The sequence below is a fragment of the Cajanus cajan genome, chromosome 9 (genome assembly GCF_000230855.2).
Source record: "Cajanus cajan strain Asha chromosome 9, NIPB_CcT2T_4, whole genome shotgun sequence".
NCBI lineage: Eukaryota > Viridiplantae > Streptophyta > Magnoliopsida > Fabales > Fabaceae > Cajanus > Cajanus cajan.
The window spans coordinates 22,907,774-22,920,701 of NC_138525.1; the positions used below are offsets into that span (position 1 = coordinate 22,907,774).

General features: G+C 34.5%; 1 protein-coding gene across 1 annotated transcript; it reads right to left on the reverse strand.

Annotated features, from left to right (window-relative positions):
- Nucleotides 1-6,931: 6,931 nt before the first annotated feature.
- LOC109816007 (zinc finger BED domain-containing protein RICESLEEPER 2) lies at nt 6,932-7,591 on the reverse strand. The gene has a single exon (XM_020380851.3). It carries the CDS (start codon nt 7,589-7,591, stop codon nt 6,932-6,934), a length of 660 nt encoding a protein of 219 aa, XP_020236440.3.
- Nucleotides 7,592-12,928: the final 5,337 nt, after the last annotated feature.

Below are 12,928 nucleotides of genomic sequence, written 5' to 3' on the forward strand. Positions count from 1 at the left end.
TATTATGTATGTGGGGTAGAGGGTGTCACATTTAGTGGTATCAGAGCCTGGTTGATCCAATTGGCCGTGAGTTATGAGTCTATTGTAGTTTTGTTAGAAGTCATGAATAGTTGAAGGTATTAAGAGATAACGGTACGAAATATTTGTAAAGATATTCATGCAAGAAAATTATCTCACAAACATATCACATTATATATGAACACCAATTTAAATTTCAAATTTACTTGTTAAAAATATTGTAGATTGTACCTCTAAAGATTTTCCATGTGTAAATTTCACACTTGTTAAAAATATTGTAGATTATACCTCTAAAATTTTCCTATACGTCATAAGAATTCTTAGAATTAAAAAATGAATCTTCATTTGTTTGATCACATGTTTTAATATTTTAATTTTTAATGAGACAAATCTAAAGAACAATTGTTTGTTCCATGACGACAAAGAGTACATAGTCATACTATTTATTAACTATATGTCTTCCCATTATGGGTCTTGAGATTAGACCTACACTATTTTTCAAGCGGATCAGTATAAGGTGTTTAAAACTCATTAGTATTTAAGCACACTATTAGTGAACTTAAATATCATTAAATGAACTAGCTATAATATTAATTCGTTTTTGTCAACCTAAGTCACAATTGATTAATTATAACCCATAAGAATTTATAAGAAAATTCTAACTCTTTTCCACTTGGAAAAAATTAATTGTATAGTTCATAACTTTGAAAAATATTTTTTAAAATGACTAGCATGCTAATAACACATTATAGCCACAAAATATATGATCCTAAGATATTATCAACTCCATCATTCAGTCATCAATGTGGAGTATAGTAAGAAAATGGTATGCCAATGTGATCAAACAGACATATTACCATTTTGTCTAGCAATTTTTAATTTCTTTCAAATGCATGAAAGATAGAGAAGTTACATGGCTTAATATGAAACCATCATGCCTCAACTCCAAAGCATTATCAATTATTGGCAAAATAGTTTTTATGACATCAAATATCAAAACTTTTCTTGAGCTCCAAGATGGTATTCACTACCAATATAAATGTCCTAATTATATCGAACTTGGTGAAGAACCATTCATAAAAACCATAGGACCTTTGACGAGGTCTATGGTAAGGAGGCTAGAGGAAGCTACTAAAGAAGATAATGTAATTCATAAGTATAGAGTATGTTTTCAACTAGTTGCTTAGTCTCCATTGTATATATTGTACAGGATATTCTTGACCATGTATTAACAAAGTTATGGAAAAAGAATCGTGTGTCATTCTATTGATCAATAGGTAATTATATATAAGTATATGACAGTTACAGATCTTAAACTACAGGCTAAATTATCTCCCTCATATCCTTGATATGATTTGGCATTATTATGCAATAAAGGAGAATTAAAACGGATAAAATGTACGCCCAAATTAATTATTCCAATTGATGAAATAATCCCAAGAATTGTGCATGAGAGCATAACCCATATAGCATATCCTATATTACCCCCTTAAACTGGAGCATGAGGATTACGAATGCCCAGCTTGTTAAGCAGAGTCTGAAATTGATGTCGTCCCAATGCTTTTGTAAGGATGTCGGCAAGTTGCTCTTGTGTCGGAACATATGATGGTTGAATGGTGCCTTGGAGTATCTCATTACGAATGAAATGACAATCCACTTCAATATGCTTTGTCCGTTCATGGAAAACTGGATTTTTCGCTATATGTAAAGCAGCCTGACTATCACAGTGGAGGTGCATAGGTCCTTTATGAGAAATGTCTAAATCAGCCAATAAGCTCCGAAGCCACTTAAGTTCACAACAAGTAGCAGCCATAGAATGGTATTTTGCTTCAGCTGATAAACAAGAGACAATATGTTGTTTCTTGGTTTTCCAAGATATAGGAGAGTGACCTAAGAACACAAACCACCCAATAGTTGGACGCCGAGTTAATGGACATCCGGCCCAGTCAGAATCACACCATCCATCCAGTTGGAAATCAGATGTGCTTTTGAGGAGAATTTCTTGCCCAAGACTTCCTTTGAGGTATCTCACAATTTGAATGACTGCATTCTAATGTTCTTCATGCGGTTGTTGCATAAACTGTGACAAGGTATGGACAAAGTAAGACAATTCCGGTCTGGTGAAACACAAGTATATGAGGCGCCCAACAAGGCGACGATACCTGTCAGGTTGATCAATGTAGCGTCCAGTGGCTAGTCCAAGTTGATGATTCTGCTCAAGAGGTGTAGCCATGGGCTGTGCACCAAGTAGGCCTGCTTCTTGAATGATGTCTAATGCATATTTACGCTGACACAAAAATATTCCTCTTTAATTCCTTACAACTTCTACTCCCAAAAAATATTTTAAATGTCCCAAGTCTTTCATGTGAAAGCACTTGCTAAGATATTCTTTAAAGCGTTGAATTGCAGCAGAATCGTTCCCACATATGATCAAATCGTCTACATATACCAGAACCATCATTTGCACTCCATGGACAAAAAGAGTAAAGAGTGAGTGGTCACAACCCGACTGACGGAATCCAAAGTTTATCAAAGCAGATGATAATTTGGCAAACCAACAACGAGGGGATTGCTTCAAACCGTATAAAGACTTTTTCAATTTACAAACATGGTTCGGTTGAGAAGCATGAAAGCCTGGAGGAAGCTTCATGTAGACATCTTCATGTAGATCACCATGAAGGAAAGCATTGTGGATGTCCATTTGATGCAATTCCCATTTCTTTGTCGCTGCAACAGTAAGAATAAGGCGAACCGTAACCATTTTGACAATAGAGGCAAATGTCTCGGTATAGTCAACCCCTTCTTTTTGATGATTCTCGAGAATAACCAGCCTCGCCTTATATCGCTCTATCGTGGCATCCGAATTATGTTTGATCTTATATACCCATTTACAACCAAGAGGTTTCTTCCCATTCGGTAGAGTTTCTAGACACCATGTTCCATTGGTTTCTAGTGCATGAAGTTCTTGCTACATTAGAAGCCTCCATTTGGCATCTTGCACTGCTTCAGCATAATGAGTGGGTTCTCGGGCTAGAGTAATAGCAGTAACAAACCTGCAATGCTTTTCAGAGAAATTTTCACAACTTATATAGTGAGATATAGGATAGGGAGTACCTGAAGAATACTGTGAAGTGGATTGACTTGGAGATGGACTTAACTTCTTTATGGTGTGAGTTACATACTCACGTAGCTTCACGGAAGGCAATTTGGTACGATGACCTCTTCCTAGTTCCTCCAAACTGCTTTGACGAACAAGCTCTAGTGAGTCTACATTAGGAGTTGGATTATTTCCTTTTTCTACAAGCTCATCACTCCTCTCACTCTCTAAGGCAACAGTTCCCCCCTCACTTCAAAACCTACAACTACCTCAATGAGTGTATTTTCTCCCATCCTTGTGTCATTATCCAAATCATTATCATCATCATTATCCAATGCATCGTTCATTAACGATGAATCCACAGATAAATCATATTTGACCCCAGCTGTATGTGTGAAAGGAAACTCTATTTCAAAGAACTCAACATCATGAGACACAAAATAACATTGAGTATCTAAATCAAATAATTTTCAACCCTTCTTCCCATAAGGGTAACCCACAAAGATACACTTTCGACTTCGACTAGAAAACTTATCACCATGTCTATCCAAGTGTGTAGCATAAACAACCAAAAATTTTGAAATGATCATACATGGAGGCTTGACCATGCAACATCTCATATGGTGTTTTTCCAAACAACACTGGAGTAGGGGTACGATTAATCAAGTATCCAGCTGTTAAGACATACTCACCCCAAAAAGAAATAGGGAGATTATCTTGAAATCGTAGAGCGCGAGCAACGTTAAGAATGTGTCTATGATTTCTTTCTACTCTTCCGTTTTGTCTTTCTATTAATGCAAAGAAATTCAGCAATGTACGTGACACTTCCCTTTTATCAAAAATCAAATAAATCCAAATAGCACGAGAAAAATCATCCATTATTGTCAAAAAAATATGAAGCACCACAAGAAGAGGGAGTTCTATAGGGCCCCCACAAATCACAATGTATTAATTCAAAACTACCACCAGCATTATTTGTACTTAATGGAAAGATATCTCTAGCTTGCTTAACCCGTAAACATGCATCACATGGTTTGTTCTTCAAAATACCACTATCACACCTCATGTTGGAAGCTAATTTAGTGACCTTGAAAGAAGGGTGTCCCATGCGTTGATGTCACAGATTAAGTTCGCAAGTTCCATTAGCTTTGTGTGCTTTCTCACTTCGGATTCCTTTAAAGAAGTAAAGCCCATCTCGTTGTTCACCCACTCCAGTCAGCATCTTCGAAGTGCAATCCTGCATAACACATAAATTGTTAGTGAAATAGACAACATAATTTGTTTCATTTGTCAATTGAGAAATAGACAACAGGTTGCAACTCAATGTTGGCACATAAAGCACATTTTCCACTTTCAATCCTCCATCAAGTGTCACTGTGCCTTCTTTATTTGTCATTAGTTGTTTTCCATCTGGAAGTCTCATTGGACACCCAACTACGTCTCTCAGCCCACATAATAAACTCAAGTTTCCTGTCATGTGGCTAGAGGCACCTGTGTCTATGATCCACTCACTATGTTTACCTGTCATTTTGTCACTTGTGGTTCCTTTGTGATTGTTCAACAAATCCTTTAGAGTTTGCCATTGCTTAGAACTCAGTCCACTCAATGCATTTACATTAGTCCTATTGGTTTCTCCATTCACTTGCATTGCATTTGCTCGAAAACCTCCATTTCTTCCAATCAAATTTCCTAAATTATCGTTTGCATGCAAGTCATATGGTGAAGGTATCTTTTTCACCAATTCGCTCTTCTTCTCAATCTCAGCTTTATCCATGAGGAGAGTTATGTCACGCATTCTCACCGAGACTTTGTACGCTTTGATACCATAACAAAGTTATGGAAAAAGAATCGTGTGTCATTCTATTGATCAATGGGTAATTATATACAAGTATATGACAGTTACATATCTTAAACTACAAGCTAAATTATCTCCATCATATCCTTGATATTAGGGGTGGGCATGGATCGGTTTTTTTTAAAAACTGATCCAAACCGATCCGATCCGCTTTTAAATGGATTGGTTTAGTAGATTCTGATCCGATCCGGTTTACTGATCCGATTTTGAACCGAACCTAATTAATGGATCAATTTTGAACCAATTTCGATCCAAATTTATGGATTAATCCATTTCCAAAATGGATCGGATAAAAAACCAGTTTAAAACTGGTTTTTTGAAACCATTTTTTTGAAACTAGTTTTTTAAAACAGATTTTTCAATCAGATTTTTTTAACCAACTTTTTGGACTAGATTTTTGAACCAGTTTTTTAAAATAGATTTTTGAACCAGATTTTTGAACCAATTTTTTGAACCAGATTTTTTAACCAGTTTTTTAAAACAGATTTTTGAACAAGATTTTTTAAACCAATTTTTTGAACCAGATTTATTAACCAGTTTTAAACTATAATAATAAGCAATTTATATTGTATATAACTGGTGAAATCTTCTTATAAGGGCTAGCTAAAAAGGTTTAATTATTTCGTCTTGCATTTTCGATTTACTATTTTTCTGTTTTGGGAACTTAGTTTGAAAAAAAAAAATTCAAACAAACTCTTGGTCTCAATATTTATAGTTGAATAATGGCCTTAATATCCTTACAACATAACTTGTTGGAAAATCTAAAAATGCAACTTGCAGAAGATACTGATCCCAAAGAGAAGATAGTGGCTTCTAATATTGACACAGAGGAGACAGTGATTTTGTTTGAATTTTTTGAACCAGATTTATTAACCAGATTTTCCACTGATTGCCTAGACCGTGAAATATGCTTCTGCAATGTTGACAATGAAGCAAATGGACTTCTCCTAGGGGTGGGTGAAGCTAATTGCTCCACAGGGCACTGTACAGCCTTTACCAGAGGTGTTTTAAAGGAAATAAACTATAACATGAAAAAATAAAGACATTCATGGAAACAACTCACACCACCTATTAAGAATTACAATATATATCTTAATTCTTAAAATAAACTTGAAAATATCCAATTCAAAACATTCCACCAAGTATTTGCTAAATTGACTTTGAGTCTCACCTAAGGCTATATACCCTTTTAAGTCAAATCAAAATATCCACTAAGTAATCGATATGATCATATTATATCCACCAAAATATCTACTAATTAAGTCAAAAGCAACATGAGCCACAACAAAAATTACAATGTCCAAATTATATCATTAACTAAATAATCCATCTTCAATCATCTCCAAGTGTAACAGAGGAGGCTGAATAAGTAATATCTGGTGGGGAAATAATTGCTGCAAAATAAAAAAAAAGTTATCAATTATTGATCAAATTATAATAAGTATATAAGACAATAATGCAGTATAAAATAGATCTATCTTGTTACTTTGTTCAAATTTCTCCAACTCTTCAAAATCCCCATTTTCATTTGAAAACAATTGCAGTTGTGTTCTTTTAAGCCAATCTTGTGTGCAAATAAGTGTTTCTGCCATTCTAGGTGTAAGAGAACTACGATATGGATCAAGAACTCTTCCTCCAGTACTAAAGGCAGATTCAGAGGCCACTGTAGAAACAGGTATAACAAGCAAATCTCTAGCCATTTTTGAAAGAATTCGAAATCTACCCGAGTTGAGCTTCCAGCAATTCAAAATATCCAAATCTACATAACTCTCTTCTAAGGCTTCCTCCAAGTATTTGCTTAATTCAGATTTATTAGAGCTAGTTCTTTGAAAAAAATGGTTATAACCATAAGGGTCATCACTACCTCCTTCATTGAATCGAGCTTCTTGTGAGTTAACTTCTATTTCATCTCTTCCACCATTATACTCTTGAAAAAGTAATTTGAAACTAGACTCCATTTTTTATTTTAAACTAGATGCCACCTCACCATCAAAATTTTGACTAATCAACCAATTCATGAACTGTAATTTGTATCCTAGATGCAACACAAGAGCAATAAGTAAAAACATATTCAGAAGATCAGCATTGCCCCAATACTTATCATATTTCTTCTTCATATTTTCTGCCATAATGAATACATTTATATCCCTAGAATTGCACATTTGGCTAATCTTCTTTCCAATTCCAAAGACCTCAAACATGTATATATTTCTAGTTACATAAACTAAGCCAGACATGCACAAAGTAGCATCATAAAACAATTTCAGAAATGGTAGGATTGCACGCACAAATTCCCAATCAGCATATGAATGAACACCTTTTACCTTTTCTAACTCTTCGATATACTTCTTATTTTGCATCTCAAGCTCTTCAAAAGCCTTGTGAAGTTTCAATGCAGCCTCTAACATTAAGTAGGTAGAATTCCATCTGGTTTCCACATCCAAGCAAACAAGGCCTTTGTATTCAATATTTTTTTTCTCAACACATGTCTTGAATTTAGCCAACCTAGAAGGGGAAGATCGTACATATTTTACAGCACCGCGAATTCTCAAAATAGCATCAATGTTATCCTTGAAACCTTCTTTCATAATCAAATTCAAAATATGGGCACAACAACGCATGTGAATATAATCTCCCTTCATAACCAAACTATTCCAAGAAATTAACCTCTTTTTTTTAGATATTGGATTCCAACATCATTTGACGAGGCGTTATCAACTGTCAAAGTAAGAACACGATTCAACCCCCATTTACTCAAGCAATGTTAAACCTTTTTAGCCATGGTCTTTGCTGTGTGACTAGTGACTTGAAAAAAGTTTAACACCTTCTTTTGCAGCTTCCAATTGTTGTCAATGAAATGAGCAGTCAAGCACATATAACTCAAATTTTGAGATGAAGTCCATGTGTCTGTGGTGAGGCAAACCCTTTGATAGTTTTGAGAAATAAATTCCTTCAAATTTTCTCTTTCACTATCCCAAAGTTTATAAATATCACGTGCTAGGGTAGTATGTGAGATGACATTAAGAGAGGGTGCTACAATGCTTAAAAACTCACGAAAAGCTTCATGCTCAATACATCAAAATGAGAGCTCCATTGCCACAAACATTTTGACAATTGCAATTCTCAATGCTTGTTGGTCAATTTTGGGCCTAGCCAATGAAGGGGAAGAAACCATGGTTCCAGATGAGTCTGATTTTCGCTTCTTGCTCAACATTTTATTTGATATACCCTTGCATCTACGTAAATGATTTCGCATAGCACTTGTTCCATTCTCAAACCTAATCAATGTACCACAATGGTTACATTTAGCTCTCTTATCTATGTTGGGCTTTGGCTCCTCAATAAAGTGATTCCATACGTCAGATAGATTCTTACGCCCTTCAGAATTGTGACGCGGTAACATTTGTTCAGCTAGATGTTCTATAGTGTCAGAAACTAAAGTTTCATTTAGCTCAGCCATGTAGTTGTTCTACAATAGAAAAGAAAAATAGGATGTAATTTTTTTGTGGTAAAAGATTACATGGAAATTTGACTGTAACCAAGCAAGAGTGTAAGACAAAAACCTGTAAAAGAAGTATTCCAAGAGTTGCTGAACCAAATCTTGTGAGAAGTTCACCTTTCTCTGCAAGAAGCTAAAAATATATGCATGAAACCAAAGCACCAAAGCTGCCAATAATATTGAATCAGAATCCAAGAAAAAAACCAGCTCCAAAGTATTTTAGAAAGAAAGCAATTCAAATTCATTATGATGGAATCAGATACATTAATTGTTTCTATATAATACTAACATTCCTAACTTTTTCTTTTAAGCAAACAAAGGTAATTGTAATTAATAGTAAGAAAAAATACAAGCTTAAGAAATTTCAACTGTTGGATTAGAACTGCAATCAATCCAGATAAATTCTAAACTGTAGAGGATCTATTTCCATTTCCAATAACTTCTACCACAAAACCAGATTCAAATTCATTATGATGGCATCATATGGTATGTTAATTAATCCATTATAGCTTTACAATTGTTAATGCTAGATTAACAATTTACAATTTCCTTTTCTGTTGATGGAAACATAGGGATATGCTTTGATCCTATAGTTAATAAGGGCTTGCAAATGTTACATGGATGTAATGCATATGACAGCAGATGACACCTTACATAGTTTCAACAGACAAAGCTTCTGCTTTTATCACATTAGTATATTTGAAGAATGAAGAACCAACAAATTTGTAGGAGACTATACTAACCTGAGTATCACTAAAATTGGATAGGAGAATTCAACAGCCGTGATGATTACATGAAGTAGAACAACAACTTGCAATATTCAATTCAACATTATGGAAATATAAAAAAATTATGTGATATAAAATATCTCATTTTATATTATGAAACTATTGTTACTTGTCAAAGAATCAAGGAATTAATGTGGACACGGAACAGTTTTTTCATGCTTAATTAACAAGATCACTTACTGGTTCAGAAATACACTTTTTTTGTGCCAACCTTTCCACTATAAAGGCAGCAAGCGAAAATATGTTGAGACTAAGACTGCATACAAAGCATAGATATAGTTTCCAACCTTTTCAATGCCTTTTGTTTATCCTTGTCATCATGCAAATCTAACTTGAGTACAAACTTCTATAAACAAAATCAGGAACTTCTTTAACCCACAAACTAATTAATTAATAAACAGAACATTTGACTCAGGAACTATGAAAGAATATTTACAGAACAACAACATACAATATCTGAACAAGAAAAAAAAAGTGACACTTTAGAACCTCCAAAATCTATCTACAACCCAAAAGCTCATAATATATTGCAAAAGATGTGATATCAACCATCCAAAATACAGACCCAGGTGTTGAAAATCCAAAACTAGGATTCTGATGAAGGGAATATACAAATTCTTTTTAGGCCACCCCAGATCCTTGAATCAGGATTAATAAGGGAAAAAACAGAGGATGTGAAAAGAATAAAGAAACAAAAGGGGGAAAACATAAAGCTCATGGAGAATCAACAATGAAATAAAGTTAAGAGGAGAAAATTATACAGTTTTAGAAAAAAGAAAGAACTGAACCAAAACCAAAACCCATCACCCAAACACCCCAATCGAAGAAAAAATGCGAAGAATCGACGAACTCACCGGAATAGTTGAGAACTTTAGACAACAAATTAATGAACCTGCAAATTAGGAAGAAACCCCTCCAAAGAGAGCAAAAAGGAGAGCAAAGAAGAGACAACAAATTAGGAAGTAATTATAGGGATTTTGTATAATGAACCTGCAATGCAAGGAACTCAGAAGAGTGCAGCGCCCCGCGTCGGCGTAGCCACTAGCCGCGTACTCGTAGAACGGTAGAAGACATCTAGGAGCTGGAGCACTGGGCTGGAGTCTGGAGCAGTAAACAAAATGGTTTGGTTAAAATGGATTTTTTTAAAGGTGTTGATGCGAACCGTTTTAAATAAACTGGTTTGGTTAATTGGTTTTTCTAAATCGGTTCGGTTCGGATATTTTATGTTTGGATCGGTTCGGTTTAATTTTAAATGGTTCGGTTCGGTTTGATTTTTTTGCACACCCCTACTTGATATGATTTGACATTATTCTGCAATAAAGGAGAATTAAAACGGACAAAATGTATGCCAAATTAATTATTCCAATTGATGAAATAATCCTAAGAATTATGCATGAGAGCATAACCCGTATAGCATATCCCATATTATGCATTTTGGGTCAAGTAGTATAGGAATTTTTTGTCCTTGTATAATTTTTCTTTAAGGGTGTAATTAGTATTTTATGGGAGGTGTAACTAGCTTAAGCCATAGACTTATTTGGGCTTGGATGACCCAAAATTTTTCGTAGACCATAGGATTGGACGTCTACTTGCTTAGGCAAGTGGTTTGGACGTCCAAACCTAGTCAAAGTGACCATCCAAGTTGTTAAATAAGTCACATGGCTTTAATAGTGACATCTCAACAAACTTGTAAAAGTGATTATTAAGTTAGGTATTTGATGTGACACCCTTACCCTACACATAAATATACAATTATATCAAATAATAAGAGTAAATAGAAACCTTTGTAATTAGAACAACATCTCAAATAACATAAGGGTAAAAGTCTCACATTCACATCTTAAAACACTTTCATAATGAAGTAATTTAATAATCAAAATCACATAAGTAAATAGACAACTTATTAATTATAATTAATGAACAAAATAACATACAAGTAATCCAATTTACAAAGTAAAAAAAGACATCCTATTATATCCCTTGGTGTCTCATGTCCTAATCAGAGCACACCCAATACAGAAGCCTGAGCTTCATCACTAACATCCCCCTAATCACTTGCAATACAATTTTAAACATACACAAATAAACAAGAGAGTGAGAAACATCACTCGGATTCAGGTGCAAAAACAACTATTAGACAACACACACAGAACAAACATAATACAAGTCACAAGAAAAAATCACATATAAACAATACATATACACAATCAGTATCACATGCACATTCATTTATCATGCAATGATGTCATGGACTCGACTCATAAATGCATGCATGTGGTGCCAGTCGCGTGTCTCATAATCACATATCATGTGGTATGCTATCGAAGCAACATACCTGAAGTAGTCTAGGAGTACATTCCAGCTCAACCGCTCACTCTCAACTAGAAAGATGTACTGTTAGGGTCTCGTCAGATAGCGAAGCCATGCAAGATACGTCTCATGCACAGAAACGGGTAGAACTAGACCTTCAAAATCGCGCTATCCCCTAGGACTCCTCCGAGATGTTTCACCCGAAGGGCCTTCCCTAACGGTGTACTCCATATCATACCCCGTCACGTAGATGCTTATGATGCATGTCACACATTTACATGTTCATGGAATTAACATTTCAGTTGTCATATCTCATCATGTCACTTGTTCTCATATCACATTATCATACTTATAGTCACATATAAGAGATTCCCATCCTCATCATGCTCATAGAAACACATCACTTGCATTAATAGAATAATAAGGTAGTTCTCACACCATTAGCACCTTCAAACATGGCTCAAAACTTTTCTGTTTTCAAAATTAAACATATATCCACACTCAACAAACATCAAGGAACACAATAGAAAAGTTAAACATCAAAACAGAAAACATTCATATTTTGCCTGTTTCTCGTAGAGTTTTCCGTAAGAACCCATAGAACACTCTAATCCCTCTCAAAACATATTTAAACTCAAAATTAAATATACATTCATGCTCAATAATCATCAAGAACACAACAGAAAACTCAGAAGCCAAAATAAAAAACATTCAAAATTTGCCTGTTTCTCATAGGTTTCCCGTAGGAACCCATAGAGCACTCTAATCCATATCAAAACATATTCAAACTCAAAATTAAATATACGTTCATGCTTAGTAATCATTGTCGCAACCCGAAAATTTCTGATCTCGCGACTAATGGTTTAGACATCCTTTTAAAAGTCTCATCAATTAAGGAATGCCCGGACACCAGACTAATCCTTAATTAATGGTTTTGAAAAATGAGTTCATGGAGTCGCCACCAATGTTTTACCAAAACATTGGAAAAAGAAAAGATTTTTTAGAATCCAATAATGGCCTTGATAACTAGAATTGGGTTCGGGGGTCGGTTACGTGTAGGGAAGGTATTAAGCACCCCTACAACGCCCTTAATTGGTACCCTATGATGAAGTTAACATTATAAATGATATTAATATAAATATTAAATCCCCTTTTATTACTAATTATTTACATGCTTAAAATTTAAATTATACAATTAACCCTAAAATGTCTACATGGTTATTTTTATTATAACAATATTAATTATAGATAAGAAATAAAAAAAAAAAGAAAGAAAGAGATTAATGAAATACCTCTTGAATGAGCTCTATTGAATCTTCAAAACAGGAAGTTTTTAGGTGCTTTGTGGCAACCTTTCACAC

What these genes read in the sequence shown, in the direction of transcription:
- LOC109816007 (XM_020380851.3), bottom strand. Translation starts at nt 7,591, where the DNA reads ATGCGTTGTTGTGCCCATATTTTGAATTTGATTATGAAAGAAGGTTTC.